At 26.9% G+C, this 16,268-nt stretch overlaps 1 protein-coding gene across 1 annotated transcript; it reads left to right on the top strand.

Moving 5' to 3' along the window:
• Positions 1–4,263: 4,263 nt before the first annotated feature.
• Positions 4,264–15,280, top strand: LOC111630907 (nose resistant to fluoxetine protein 6-like). Its single transcript, XM_023375067.1, has 15 exons — positions 4,264–4,940; positions 8,527–8,759; positions 8,836–8,950; positions 9,051–9,141; positions 9,223–9,329; positions 9,401–9,571; positions 9,650–9,743; positions 9,804–9,890; positions 9,985–10,153; positions 10,624–10,700; positions 12,073–12,195; positions 12,329–12,449; positions 12,520–12,706; positions 12,781–12,923; positions 12,987–15,280. Exons 1-15 carry the CDS (start codon positions 4,673–4,675, stop codon positions 13,272–13,274), a joined length of 2,274 nt encoding a protein of 757 aa, XP_023230835.1. The 5' UTR covers positions 4,264–4,672; the 3' UTR covers positions 13,275–15,280.
• The last annotated feature ends 988 nt before the right edge of the window (positions 15,281–16,268 follow it).

The raw sequence follows: 16,268 nt of genomic DNA, 5'->3' as shown, positions 1-16,268 counted from the left end.
AATATTTAATATATATATATATTTATTTTAATAGAAGAATATGTTTTTCAATTATTCAATTAATTTATATAGTCTATAACATTTTCAAAAATAGCAATATTTTAAAGTGTTTATTACATAAAGTAAAACCATTAATTTATTTTACTTCATTAATAAAATATGAATAGCTTATCAATAATTAGAGAAGTTATTTATATTCTGTAGTATAAATAACAGACATATTTGAATATAGTGTAAACAAGTACAGCATTAACTAATAACTTAAGAATTAAAGATGTATATTTAGTCATTTTATATAATTTATTTCAAATATTATATTGCAATTTATATTTTAAAAACTTTTATTTTTTTTATAAGTGTGCACAAGTCCGCACTTATTGTAATTGATTAAACAAGTTTCCATTTTATGTTATTGAATTTATGTTTATTACAATACAAACGTTTATGTCTGACTTACTATTGTACTGAATTATATTATAATTTAATAAATTTCCCCGTCAGTTTTAGTCCTTGAAAATTGAAATTCGATGGCGGCTTTATTATTTACAAATTAAGTTCAAGTATGCCGAGGTATTCTAAAAAACTTGTTACATTTAAATCTATAAGGAAAAATCGAGTGAAAATTTCTTTATAAATTGAATAAATTTTCATAATTTATGTCTTACATTCACATCATGAAACAAATATTAAATGATATATATATATTTCAAGGTATGAATATAAGAAATAAATTATGTATATATATATTATAAACAAGAATATACGTTTAGAAATAAAGATACAAAAAAATCAAATATGGTCTTGCAGCATATATAAATATATAATTTATTCGGAAATTTAATGGTAAAATTTTATACCAGATGAAGATACCCTACAAAGTTAAGAGTTTTGCAACTCAATTAAAGTAAGTATATCATGACAGATGTGCAAAAAGACGTAATCCTTAGAGGACACATCTTAGGTCAAGGTTGTTAGGCAAATGGCAAATACTACAGGTATGTAACTCAAGAAGGCATCGGGATGACAAACCTACGTCATTCATTAAAAACCTCCGTCATCTTTTTTTTGACATACTAAAAAAAATTTCACAAAAAACTCTAAGTTCATTCACTGTAAAGAAACATTTTCTTATATTTGCCTGCATTTCAGAAATTGTTTTTAATTTTTTTTTTTCAACGTTTAAAGAATATTATAATAAATTTTATTATGTTTAAGGTTTATTTTTATAAATTATAAAGTATAAAACAATGTAGCAGAATGTAGAAAATAAAAAAAAATAATTATAATAATAACAATTTCACTATCGATTACTGAATTTCTTACTAATATCTTTTTGAAAGGAATACCGAATGCATGAAATAATAATAGGAAAATTGACGTTTGAATGGAAACTTTCCTTATAAACTTGGACGAATAAAAAAATATGAATGTAATTTAAATAATTTAAAAGTAAGATTATAGTTATGCATTTATAATTAACTATTGTTTATCTCTTAAATAGTATCTATCATTGTAAATTAAATTTAATTATAGGTTAGTTTCAACAAACTCATAATACAAATGAATTAACACAGCCCATAAAATGTATAAAAATTTAACTAATTTACACCAGTAGCATATACAGATCTGACGTAAAGGGGGAGCCTAAATTGAAATTTAATACAAACCATTACACATTTTACGCTTTTAATACTAGAATTACTAAGTCATTAATTAACTCCACAATTAAATTAAATTATATTATATTTAGCATTTTTATTACGAAGAGGGACCCGATTCCCGGACCCTCCCTAGTTACGTTATTGATTTGACTATATGTTATACAGGAAATTTAATACTTGCTCTAAAAATAAATATTTATATATGCTAATGTTGTTTTAAAATATATGAAAATAAATAAAAAGATTTTGAAAATATGCTATTTATATACTAAATTGATGTAACTGAAAGAGCTAATAGGGAACTTTTAAAAAATCATTAAAAGACTATACAGCCAGGATAAATAGGAAAATATGACTTATAATGACGGAAACTTATTTGTATAAGTATTATTAGACAAGGGAGAAATGCAGGAAATTGTAAAAAAAAAAAAAAACTTCTGTTGAAGTAAATGTGTTTATATTCAACATGAACGCATCAATTTGAACTTATATAGCAATTCGGAAATGTTGACACATTAATTCATTAATTAAAATTAATTTTTATGAGTGTTAGTTTATAATAATTGTAATTAATGCTCTACGTTTTAGCTACCTAATTCAATGGGTTTTTTTTTCAAACGTTTTAAAGAGATGCCGAGTTTTGCTTGGTGCTTGCGCGCTATGAACTTTTCATAAAAAGTGAGTTTTATTCTAATAAAACTAAGTTTTTCTTGCAATTTTTTGATAATATACAATTATTTTTCGAACCAAACAAAACTAAAACAGCACACAGAGATATTTACAGCTAAATGAAGTCATATTTCAGTGATGTAACGATTACAACGTAGTCATGACCATAATGATAATGAAATCAACACGCATGTTGGAGAGTTTATAATGCTATGTTGCATTGAAATGATGGATAGAATAATCTAGTATGTGCGAGAATTGCACTCGAAAATAAATAAAAATTATAATGATTTCTTTGCCCCCTAATAGGAACCTTGTGGCCCACTAAGTAAATGCGCTCCATAGTTTTAGAACCACTGATCTAATTGATAAAATGAGTTAATCCGCTCCTTATAAGTAAAATCCTTTAAATATTAAAATAAATATTTGTCATAAATTAATAGGCTTTTATCTGATCGATAATTAAAACTAATTGGAGCATACTACAGTATTAAGTCGAACTAGTTGTAACGTTATTCTACCTGTGAATGATTATGATATAGGTTATGTGAAATTCTCATTGTTTGGTTTAGTGTCGCCAATTTTTCAAATTTAACATAGATTGGATCATTCTATTATTTTTCCTGTGTTAGCTGTCACATAATGAGAGTTTTTTTATAATGTACATCACATCAATCATACCTAATTTCGAGTAGAAGATACTTACTAGAAACGTAGAGTTCCTGATGCGTGATATTTCCGAAAAGTAATTTTATACTTCAAATATAAAATTAAAGAAGATTACCCGAATATTATAACATATAATTCGAAAGGAGGGTAAGAATTGTATGTGTAGTCTATATTTAAACAAGTAAAAGTGAAGTTCATTACTAGAACAAAAGTGTTTTCTCTGTTCTTCAGAGACCTTGTTAGCTAAGTAGCGAGTTTTTATACGTTTTTTCATATTTAAGTATCATATTTGTACATTTTAAGTGTAATATATATTATTTTAACGTTTTTTTAAGTATTGTAGATATAATTTAGTTACATACCTGCCACTTTTATTTTTATCGGAAGCAAATACTTTTTGTATAAGTTGTGATAATTCGCATATACAAAAAGTATTAGAACATTAGTTCCACTTCACTAATTGGATCATTCTATTATTGAAACCAAAATATTTGCTCGTATTTTTTTAATAAATTTTTTCAAATACTAAAATATTTGTTGGTATAAGTCAGTAATTCGAATTACTATGTTCTTCAATTCATCAGCCACAATGGTTGCTTAATCAAATAAAAACATGTCTAGTAAAAATAAGTACGTCAAAGGCCTACTTACAAGTTATTAAAGGCAAAGAAAATTAGTCCTACTTAAAAATTTACTCTTTATATATTTATATTATAAACAAACGTGTACACTTTATTCACATAAACACTTTTGCCATAGCTTAATGATATAATGTAAGAACTTTAAACTTACTTCACACCTTTTAGAATATGGAAAAATATATTAATATTTAGAAAAATTTTTATATATGTATGTAGTTTTTTTTAATTTTATATTTTAATAAATATTTTGCTTTAAACTTTTTTTTATTAGAAAATAATCAGTCAAGGTCTACGATTTAAACAAAGAAAAATATTAAAATAATTCCGGAAATCGTTAATTTTTAATAAATAAAAAATTAATTGAAAACTCGGTTGGAAGTAATTGTTAGAAGTATGAAAAGATGTTAAATAAGGTTTTAAAAACATTTACATTATTAATTTTTTTAAATAATGAACTGGGGGAAATGAAATTTTTGAACGACGCCATTTTCAATTTTAAAATATTTTACTACCGTTTAACTAATAATAATCTATAAAATTTAATAATATGGCTTAATTTTATTATGTTATAAAAATTTGAATTAATTAAAGTGTACTTTAAAGGTTTGATTAAGCCAGAAACTCTTTTTTTTTTCTTGTAAAACTTTCCACCAATCGAGTCTAACCCAGCTATTTCAACTTTAAACTGATTTTATAGTAGTTATTAGCAATCTAGGTAACTATTACGCGTTCTATTAACACGGTATAAGCTTGCAGTCTGCACTTAAATGATTTAAAATTTACATCGTATCGAGTAGAAAAAGGGTCATATATATAGAGAAAGCAGAAGACTTAACATACGAAAAATTCTCTTTCATACTAATAACCGGATTGGTTAAAACACCAATGAGAGATTGTTAAATAACTAATAACATGCTATGACGTATATCCGTCCTTGAAAATATCCAGTAAAAAAGGTTGACGAGAAAGCACAGAGTCTCTTATTTAATTGAGAAATCCTTTGAGAGGATTTCAGTTTTCCATGGCATCAACATGAAAATATTTTCCCTTTATTTCTGTCTGTTTTTCGGAGGATACTTCGCCGTACCGAGCTACAGCCAGAATTATTCGGCAGAGGAAACGGTGAAGCAATGGGAAAAATTGGAAAAAATTGCAAGGAAATATGTTGATTTAGCGTTAAAACAAGCTCTTCCCGCTTTAGTTAAAGCTAATTCCGAAGCTAAAATATCTCCAAAATGCTCCAACAGTGTTATGAAATTGATCATCGGTCTAAGAAGAATGAAAACATGGGCATTCGAAAGTAAGTTTTAATTATTATTATTATTTTTTTGTTATTTTAAATATTTAAAACCATTTAATATTTACATTACGCGTAAAAAAATTAGTACAAACCCTGACAGTTTACTTAAATTTGTTATAAAGTTATATATCTAGTTGTGTTTTTTATTTCAAATGTTACCCACTTTACAAGGTAGAAACTGATTTTGTAATCACTTCAATCATAGAATGAAAACATGAATACAATTGCTATTTTCCTTTTAAACAAAATTTCTTTCCAAGCAAGTTTATCAAATGTGATAAAATTCTGTGATCAAGATATTTAAGTACTGTATTGTCAGAATACGTGCCCTTAATATGTATTCTAATTATTTTTTTTTGTTCCATATACCTTATTTGGAATTTGTATTTAATTAAATGGAATGGAAATGTAAAATAGGAAGCTTATAATTAGATAATTTGGACAAAATTAATATAAAATCTATAAAAATCAGTTTATTATTCATAAAATAAAATAAATTGCATTATATTTATCCATCAAACTTTAACAGAAATACATTGGAAAGATAATTTTGTATTTAAATTTTTACACACATTTATAGGATGAAGACGTTAAATATATTATTGGAAATTTCTTAAAAATTAATTAATTAAGAATTATTCTATATGAAATAGTTAAAAGTGTATGTACAATTTTAATATACAGAAAAAAAATAAGTAAATAAAATCAATCATAAAATTAATAACTGTTGACTCTAAATCGTAATATTTTATCAATGAAAGTTATGAAAAAACGTGTGAAAAAGCGAATAAATATGGACAATCTCGGAAGGGCCACTTTCATCGAGTATTGTTCTTTATTAGTTCATTGAAAAAATACCCACGTATGTGGGTTACGGAGTATGCTCTGCGGGTAAGGGTTAATAGCCCATACTACATTCAACAATAGAAAACAGGACAGACTTATCAAGTTATAAACATACAAACGCTCTAGTAGAAATGAATTTTCGATCATCATGACACGATTCTCGCCGTGTAATTTACTTAAACCGATTACACAAGCATTGTTACCGTGCTATTAATAACCAATCTAAAAAGCGAAACTGGTCGAGTATTGTTAGTAAATCGCAAAGGTAAATACTTGATTCAAGTCGCGGTTTCTGATTTTTCGCCTACTTAAAGTGTTGCAGATTTGTTTACAAGTCTACAATTCCACGGAATACGTTCTAGTGTTATATATAATTGTGTATATATAATTGTGTATATATATATAATAGTGTTATATATAATTCGTGTAACATGCCCTATATGTAAATATCTATATTAGTAAGAGACTGCTTATCAATTGCAGTAATCTATTCAGAATTTTTGGATTTAAATAATTGATTTAGATCAGTACTGTATAGGAACTAATTAATGATTTAGGAACTGATAACTTTTTGATAGTTGTATCTTGTTATGGAAAACTTACATATACTGTAATGTAATCAAATTTGGGACACTAGCCTAGGAATTAAATATAAAATAATTTTTCTGTCTAGACATTTAAATAATAATACTATAGTTAATAGAAGGATAAAACAATTACGTATTTATTTTTTCCTTTATAATATAAATTCAGAAGAAATTTTTCACTAAATACGTATAATTTAAATAGTATTAAAGTTTTTCTAATAAATTTTATTGCCAAACAGTGTTTACATATGATGCAAGCGCATTTTTAACTTTAAAAAATGCGTTGGAAGAGTTTGTATCAAAGTTATAACTTCTTGTAATTAAAATTTAACCAAATATTACAATTTATAAATAAAACAAAAGACAAAAATTGCCTAAATTTTCCACAAAATATCGTTTTTAATTAATTAAAAACATAATCAATGTTTTTAATTAATTAAATTACAAGCACGGTTTCAAAAGTACCATAATCAATGTTGTCTACAATAGAAACTTTGTAAAATAATTCATATTTTTAAATCTATTCTTTCTGAAAATCATAGATGTATCTATATATTAAATTCAATATATAATCAGGTTAACTTTTAGCTAGGATAAATTGTATTATTATATAACTTTGACGGAAATTATCTGATATTAAAAGTGGATTTCTTGTGTAGGCAACATAGATTTGTAATAATACAATAGAATTACCATAAATCTGACATGAAATTATATAAATAACAAAAATTACAGGAAAGAGAAACAATGTGCTATCAATTAAATTTTTGAATATTGAATGGTACTTCACAGTGATGTTGTAAGTATTTATTATTTCAGAGAAAAAAAAAGAGGAAAATTTTCAGTGCCTCTTCGATAAATTTGATCTTTATACTTCTAAATTAAGATAAAATTATTTATCTTAATTTATTATTCTTGCGTTACAATAATAATAAATTAATTATGCAAATTTAAAAAATTTTTTTACTTAGCAGATGTAAATAAGGTCAAGCGAATTACATAATCTGTGCCTTATTTATCTAAGAAGTGAGACGTATTACGTGTTGATGTAGCCTAATAATCGTAATTTATACCTTGACGAATATAATCAACTTAAATCTTCAAATATTAAAAAGGTCCATAGTAAGGTTTAAGTAATTAAAACGTTATTTGCTTGTAATAAACTTTCGTTGGCGTCAATATTTTAAGTGCGACATAGAAGGTTGAATCACTAATCATTGTTCTATTGTTCGTGCAAAAAATAAAAGATATTTTTCATGTAATTGCTTGACAACGTGTTATAAGGGAGATTTTTTTAATAGATTTGTGTAAATACTTCCAAGTTTGATTATAAACGGTATATTTTCTCAACTTTATATTGTAGTCAGAGCAAGCATAAAAAGTAATGGTTTATAAATAAAGTTTTACTTCAATTGTATCATTTTACATAATTAATTCTTATATTTTGATCTGAAAAATTATTTTTAAAAATTGTAGAAAAATAAACATGCTATCTATAATAAAAATTATTTTTAATTAAATGTAAAATATTTAATTATTTAAATTATATTTGTAAGCATTGTAAGAGGTTATAAAAGAAAATCATTTGAAAGGGGAAAGGGCACGTCACTGTTTGACAAAGCCATTTAGCGTGATGATGTGAGCGTGTTATCTTTCTTGATTAATATGAAAACAAATGAAATACATAATTAAAAAATTTTTTATTATATTAAAATATTTCCATTGCTTACGCTCTGTCTATAATTCATTTCAAAAGTTGTTCAAATTTGTCCTTGACATACACTAGAATATATTCCTTCTTTTCCTTCTAGAAACTGTTTATAAAAAGAAAGATATTATAAATCAAAGCTATTGAAGTAGGAAAAGATGGCGTTAATGTCTTCTACATTTTCATAAGCACCAACTTTTCTTGAACTTTTACACTTTTGGGTCTTTCACTACTTGATATTTTGGTTTTTTCGGAATTTACTTTTATTTTAGATATTATAAGTCTATGGGTTCTAAGTAAAAGACTCGTTGTTTTAAAATATGTTTTAAAATATGACGATTAATCACTTTATTCTAAATTAAATAACTTCATTTTAGTCTATCTTCAGAAATTTTTAAAGAAAACTTCAATAAATATTTATTACAATTATTATAAATTCTTCTAGTGTTGGATGCTGCTGGTAAACCTGGAGGTGGCATAATGGAAGGTACATTAATAGCATTCGGTTCTTACGATCAATGTTTAAGCATAGAAGCAAAAGACAAACCTAATGGCAAAGAATATTTTCGAGGAAAATATTGTACGGTCAGCATACAACCACCTGTACCACCGAAACCCGAATTTTACACCATGCATCACAAATTTGCATCATTTGCCAACTTTACTTCTTCAAAAACGGTTAGTTTACTTTAAAAGCATGTTTATATATATACATAATAATCTTAAAATGGTACTTATAATAAGTTGTTTATAGTTTATCCGCACTTTTTCGAAAGATCTCCACTTCTTTTTATTTCTTACGTACCGTCTTGGGATATGCGTTCCATCTACTTGCAATGGTGATGATTTGCAAAGCGTTTTAAATATGAGTAAGTTAAAACAAAAAAGAAATGAATAGATAAGTAATTTCTTTTATTCTTTTTAAATAAACAAACGTAATTTATAGTTCATTTTCCCTGTATTCTTCAGTTTTAAAAGACTTGGAAGGTGTTTCAGCCAATATTATCGGGTGCGAAATCAAGGAACCAATTGTGTTAAATAAGTTGCAAATAATTATAATGTAAGTAAAAAAATGTGTGATTATCTGTTCATAATAAGGAAAACGTCCATTGGCATGTTATTAAATATATATTTTTTACAGAGCATTGGTGTGTGCATTAGTTGGATTGGTAATATTATCTACAATAATCCATCTTGTTTACAGAAGTACTAAACCAGATCATCTCATTGCACTCCCTTCTAATCAAGGTAAATATCCTTCCTTTATTTATTTGTTTACACTTATTTCTTTCGTATTAATTGATAAATTTTATTTACAGGACATTTATTATCGATATTTCTGGCATTTTCGCTTCATAGAAGCATGAAAAGATTAACAAGAATAGAAACAACTTTGCGGCAATCCAAGGCCATCCACGGATTGAGGGCTTTAAGTTTCTTTTGGATTATATTTGGAAATATTTTCCTGTATTCAAATTATCAAGTTATTCGTAAGTATTAAAAATTGTATAGTAAATTTTAGTTTTAATTAACTTTTCTCTGAATCAGTTTAATTTCTTTTTATAAAGGTCAGTTGAAGATGGCCGTCGTTTACTCTTGCACAATTCTCTTTCAAGTTTTAGTTAGTTCTCCTCTTGGATTTGACACTTTCTTCTTCATAAGGTAAAATATTAAATACAATTACATTTTTTAACATTTTTTTAAATATAAAATATCTTTCAGTGGTTATATATTAGCCTACGGCGTTGCTCAGTCCTCGGGAAATATAAAATTATTGTACGTACGACACTTATTTCACTATCTAATTAGGTAAGTATTATTCACCAAAATTTAAATTTATCATTATTATTATTATTCCTCGAGAGTATTAATATTAAATAATGTCAACTTGTTTTCTTTCAAGAATAATACCAGGCTATCTATTGGTTATTGCATTCGTTTTTATAGTGCCTATTACCAATAGTGGTCCAAGTTGGCACGAAAATCTTGACCCTATGGTTGAAGGCTGTCGTAATAATTGGTGGACTAACTTACTTTTTATCAATAACTTTAATATAACTGGAACAGAAAAGGTAAACTTAATGCTAATACCATACTTTTTAATTTAAACTATTGCTGAATATATAGTTAATGGTAAAATAATAGTGTATTGAATAAAATAAAAATCAAGATTTGAACATTTTTTAAATTAAAAAAATTAAGATAAAATTTATTTCTTAACAGAAAGTAATAAAAAATATTACATAGCTTATTTCATCACTTGTAAAATAATTATATTGTATACTTTAAGAAATTTCTTTCATTGATATATATCAATTGAATGTTTATGGGTTATTGTGTAATGTGTATCTGAGTTAAACATAAATTACTTTTATAAATGAATACGTAATGATCGATTTAATAGTTCTTCAATAGTAGGTTACAATTGAGGAAAGTGAAGAAATATGAATGATTTTACATTCAAACTATTTCATCATTATATTTTTAAATATTTCACTTGTAAATATTGAAATAATTATACATTTAATTATTTTGTATTTAGTGCTTGCATCAGTCTTGGTACATTGCCTGCGATTTCCAATTATTTATAATTGGCCTTATAGTAACTTCATTAATGGCGTAAGTTTTTAAATATTATTCTTTATATAAAATTCATTCTATTTTTTAGTAACGTAAAATTATCGTAAACACATAGTAGTTAAGTGTATAAGGAAAATATATAAGCCTACAATAAGAAATAATACTGTATTACATTTTAATTCTGTTTAGATAAGGTTTCATTTTATATCCTTTGCTATTGATGATCGTGTTCTTAAACATTATGGGAAAAATATTTTTAATTTTTTTGTGGAATTAAAAACGATTTCTTACATTGTAACTCGTTTCGGCGTGATACCCTACATATTTCAATAATTCTTATTAAAAATTATGAAAAATAAAAAAAACATTCTTCTAGATTGTGAAGCAGTGAGGACCTTTTTATAAAGGAATTTTGATGTAATAAATAGTAAAGTGATACAACTATTCTTAAAAAGTATTATGCTAGTCCAGGGGTCGACAACCTGTAACACGCGGCACTATTTTCAGTGGCACTCTGAATAGAAATGTGGTAAATATTATATTTTAATTATTAATTACACATTTAAAAATGAAGCCATAGTTCAGTGTAGGCCGTCATACATTTAAAAACGAATCTCTTGTTTGTATATTTATATTACAACTTATGCGTTTACGTTTTGTGTCGCCATCTTCGCATGTGTTTCACATGTAACATAAAAAATATGTAATTTTGAAGTTAAGTTGTTAATTATGTCCCTTATAACCGGATCAATGTTAATAATATATATAAATATAACAAAATTCGTAGAATCGTGTTGGCATCCGGAATAACACTATAACTTAGGTTCAGCATAACACCGCTGAAAAGTTGCCTACCCTTGTGCTAGTGTATAATAAGTTAATAAATTAATAATATATATTCTTGGAGGAAAATTATTACCATATTCAAAAATAATTTACATGGATTTATAAAATTGAACAAATCTTTAAATAATTAATTGTTTTCGCTGATGATGTGAAAGAATTTAAAAAGTAATATTTTAAATACAGTAATTTTAAAATAAGTTATTTGTACTTTTCAAATTTACGAAATGTTGTTTACAATTATTATTTTTTATTACTATTTATGTTTCATAATTAAAAGATAATACTGTACACTGTAATATTTATTTTTTTTACGTAACGAAGTTTCATATCTTGTAAATCCTAAATGTAGAGAATCGGCATTCTACAAGTAATAAGGTACTTATTGATATTTTCCTTATATAACGCATTATGAAAACAGTTTTTCAATCATATCCAATCTCTATTAACTCTTCTCCCTATGGGCATTAAGAGGGTCTTTATAGCAAGCCCATTGTGGGTTAGGCCAACTGGTAAAGAATATCATTATATTTAGATTTAAATTTTATCCATATTCTTGTTTAAATAGATGGTCACGAGTGGGCTTAATCATTAATTTATTGCTGATTATACTGTCCGTCTCAATTACTGGAATTATGATTTCATACTTGAAACTTCCTCCAACAATCCTGTTTTCGCAAGTGGATGTCGTGTAAGTAGTAAAATTTGTTTAAAAAGAAAAGTCTTTCAAAGAATTGTCAACTAAATCTTAAATAATTTTTTTACTAAATCTGCCAAATGCTATGAAATTTACATAAAATGGAATTTTTTATCTATTTTTAAAGGCAACGGCAAGGAGTAGAGAATCTTTTGTTTAACAGACCGTATCCACACTTGGGCTCTTTTTGTTTAGGATTAGCCTTAGGACATATTTTAGCTCATAGATCAGCCTTCAAGTTGAAAAATGTAAGAAATGTTTATCGCATATGTTTCCTAATTAATTTTTAAAAATGTAATATTTGTGTTACATTTTCAGTTTACGAAATTATTGGGTTGGTGCTTAGCTATAATATGTATGTTATCAGTCACATTTGGAGTTTACGAATGGAATTTCCACGAACAAATAGCGACAACCGCAACAACTCTATATGGAGCTGCTCATCGATTGGCTTGGACTCTGGGAATTGCTTGGGTGATGTTTCTCTGTGCAACTCGCAACGCAGGTAAACAAATATTTTATTTTCTGTTGAAATTCAATACGAATAATATAAATTTAAAATATAATCTTAACTGCTAGGTGTTGTAAATACTGTGCTGTCTTGGACACCATTGCGTGCGATAAGTCGATTATCATTAATGGCGTACCTCTTTCATCCCATTATCTTGACTACATTAACAAGTCATTTAAGAGAACGAATACAAATCACTCCTTACGTCATAGTAAGTACATTACTTTATAAATATGTATTTAATCCAAATAATACACTAATTGTTTCTTTATAGATATTTGTTATGTGCGGCTTGTCCTGCCTTTCATTAACTTTATCGTTTTTCTCTTACGTCCTGCTAACGGCGCCCATTATGGAGATAGAAGAAATGTATTTCGGGAAAAAAGTGGTAGAGAAAAAGAGGATTTACGAGAAATCGGATCGGATTTCAAAAAAATTGAAAGAGCTAGAAGCAAAGAGTTATTCAGACAGCGAAAAACATGGAACGGATATTTTCAGGAAAATCGACATACATGAGTTGGAAAAGAATAAAGTAAACGGGGTTGTAATTTTACATTTGTAATTTTTACATTATCATGAAAGAATTATAAGTCGTTTTCACTTATAATTATTACTTTAAATCTTGATTATAGTCAAGAAATATCTTCAACATTAATATGTTAATTTCATTAAAATTGATATTTTTTTTCTCAAAGAAAATCAGGAGTTACGAAAAATTAATCATAAAGAATCGAACTAATTGCGAAATTGCTATGTGACATTTGGGTTAATGCAAGTTCGAAGTTACCAAACCGGGAGAAACCAAACTTGTTCTTAAATACTCAAACCAGCTTCCTTCATTATTCTTCATACAGTCAATTTTTTTCCGTTTTCTTTTTGTCAAATTTTTAAAATTCGCAGAAATTTAGTACAAATGACATAATTTGACGTTTCTGTTTATACTCTTTCCGCCTGTGAGTGCTATGAGGACCTATTTAATAAAACCTATCGTGAGTTAGGCCAGGTGGTGAGGTTCGAGATCCAACATACCAGACTGATCACCCCCGAAAATTTCCTGGAATTTTTTTCGACCGATCCGGATTCGATTTCGGGTCCCCAGAACGGTAGGCTGACAACTTAATTTGTCTGGTTATTTGGCCCTATAATTTGATGTTACAAACATAGAAATTTATTTTGATGTATATAGCATATTTTCATTATTATTCTGATGTATAATTCATTTCGCCATAATAATAAATATAAATTGTTAGTTGTTATTATCCGTAAATCTACTATAGTCATTAGTTTATATTATGATATATTATCTATTAACAAATTAACAATAATAATAGATAAAAACTTATAGTTAATTAGCCTACTCTTAATATGCTCATTTACTTCAATTAGTATATTCGAGATAATTCATATTAAAGAATTATTTGATGGATCAAAATGGTATATCAATTAGAACATTCTCACGTAAAATAATTTTATATATTCAAATATTTTTTTAAAAATTTAATGCTAATTAAAATTTTCGTTAATAGATTAATTTTTTTAAATCATAAATAAATTTGCAGAAAGTTTAGTAATTAAGTTTAATATAATCGCTGTCTGTTCTACAGCAATATTAACCCGTAAATTGGCCACGTGTCAAATAACATTATAAATTTGGGATGCACAACGTATGGATTGTTCGTTGTTTTACTGTGGCCCACCGCCTAATTTCAGTAAAAATGTTTTGTGTTGATAGACCGACTTAAATGTTTATAAATGCATTAGCATTGATTTTAAATCCATATAATGTAATTAAATTTAACGTAACATTTTATTTCTGGATTCGCACACGTTTTCATTTTTGTCATTTTTGACTCTCCTGCTTATGGGCACAAAGATGGCTTTTTCTCCATGCCCATCGCGGATTTGGCCAGGCCCACAATGGAGTCAGTCGGGTGTTGAGGGACGTGATGTAACATCCGGAATAGACCGCCATGAAAAAATCCTGGGAGAGACACCACTTTAATTAGATCCCAGAGTGGCAGAAAGATCCTTTTCTGCCTCTGCTATCCGGCAGCGCGCACAAATATTTGTTTAAGTTTCATTCGAGTACATTATATATATAATACTGCAGCCCGTTTAAAAACAATTTTACCTAATGCGGCCGAGATAATACTTTGGTTGTGCATTCCAGTAGCAAAATAGATAGCCATGTTCAACTTTTGTCGATTACAAGAAATCAAATATGCATTGGGCTGGAAATTTTGGATTTGAGAATGGAGGAACAGTATCTCGTTCCTTAATGAATTATTAAAGTTTCTGTATGGGTTTCGAACCGGGATCCTCTACAAAAGTTGGCTGTTCCGTTATTATAATTAATGTGAAAAAAGTGTAGGAAAAATCACGAAAGTCCCGATCCAAATTATCTAAAGTTACGAAGATTCAAGTCGGAATCGAACAAGATCAATAACGAAATTATACTTCTTACCTGTCTTTTTAAAAAAGATAAGTGTAATGAAAAATGTTGAAATTAGTATCTTATATTTTCTATATTTTAATGAATGTCAGAAGCTATAAAAAAATTCTTTTAAAATATCCAATTGAATTTTTGTGAATAATATTTTTATTTATCTTCAATAATGTTAAAATGTTTATAATTTCAAAAGTATTGCTATTATTGAATGTTTTCGGATATTTTATAAACGAAATGAATTTTTTTAATGTATTTTTAAATATAAAATTACCACCTATGACTAGATTACAGATAATAAACCGTTAAATTTAATTCCATTATCGTTATTTGTTATAAAATATTTTATTCAAAAATATTAAAAATAGTTTTAAGATTCATTCATTTAACAGATAAACTAAAACTAAAAATAAAATTAAAAATTGCAGATTTTATGCCATTCGGTTTTCGGTACACCCAGATCTATTCGATTTAAAAATCGATTAATCAATTAACGCGAGAAATCAGCATATTTTAGTCCAATTATGCTGAAGCCAAACCTTGATTGGACTGATGGTATAACGCAATGCAACATATTGGAAGTGCCTCCCGAGTATTGATGGTAGATGAATTGATGGTTTCGTGCAATCATGATCGATGAATCAATGGTTACGTATGGCCACAGTCTAGCACTTTTTTTTACGTTTTCTGCCCTATAGCGCTAAAAGGATCTTTTAATCAGTGTATCGTGGGTTCAGTCATGTCTATAATAAGAACAGCCGGATTTTCTAACAAAAACTTAGTTGAAAGATGTAATCTACAGTAAGTACGATTGGTTAAACAAATAAATGTTCAATAAAAATTAGTTTAATTAGAATTGTTCACTTATTTTTCAGAGTAGCTACTGTCTACCTAATGACAGGTAAAAGTATCCATTAAATTTTACCTCAATGCTACCAAATTTGCAATGTCTCAATTTCTGATTTTAAATTTATGGCAACTACTCCCGAGAGGTGTTTTATTGGTTAAAGTATAAGATTCTGAATCAAGTTTGAACCTACAACTTTTACAGTATAGCTAAACTAAGATTCACAATATGTGGCCATCTTTTATAATTGTATTCATTAATAT

The sequence above is a fragment of the Centruroides sculpturatus genome, unplaced genomic scaffold, assembly GCF_000671375.1.
Source record: "Centruroides sculpturatus isolate CEXI.00-Female unplaced genomic scaffold, Cexi_2.0 scaffold669, whole genome shotgun sequence".
In the NCBI taxonomy this organism is placed as follows: domain Eukaryota; kingdom Metazoa; phylum Arthropoda; class Arachnida; order Scorpiones; family Buthidae; genus Centruroides; species Centruroides sculpturatus.
This window is presented reverse-complemented; position numbering and strand designations above follow the sequence as displayed.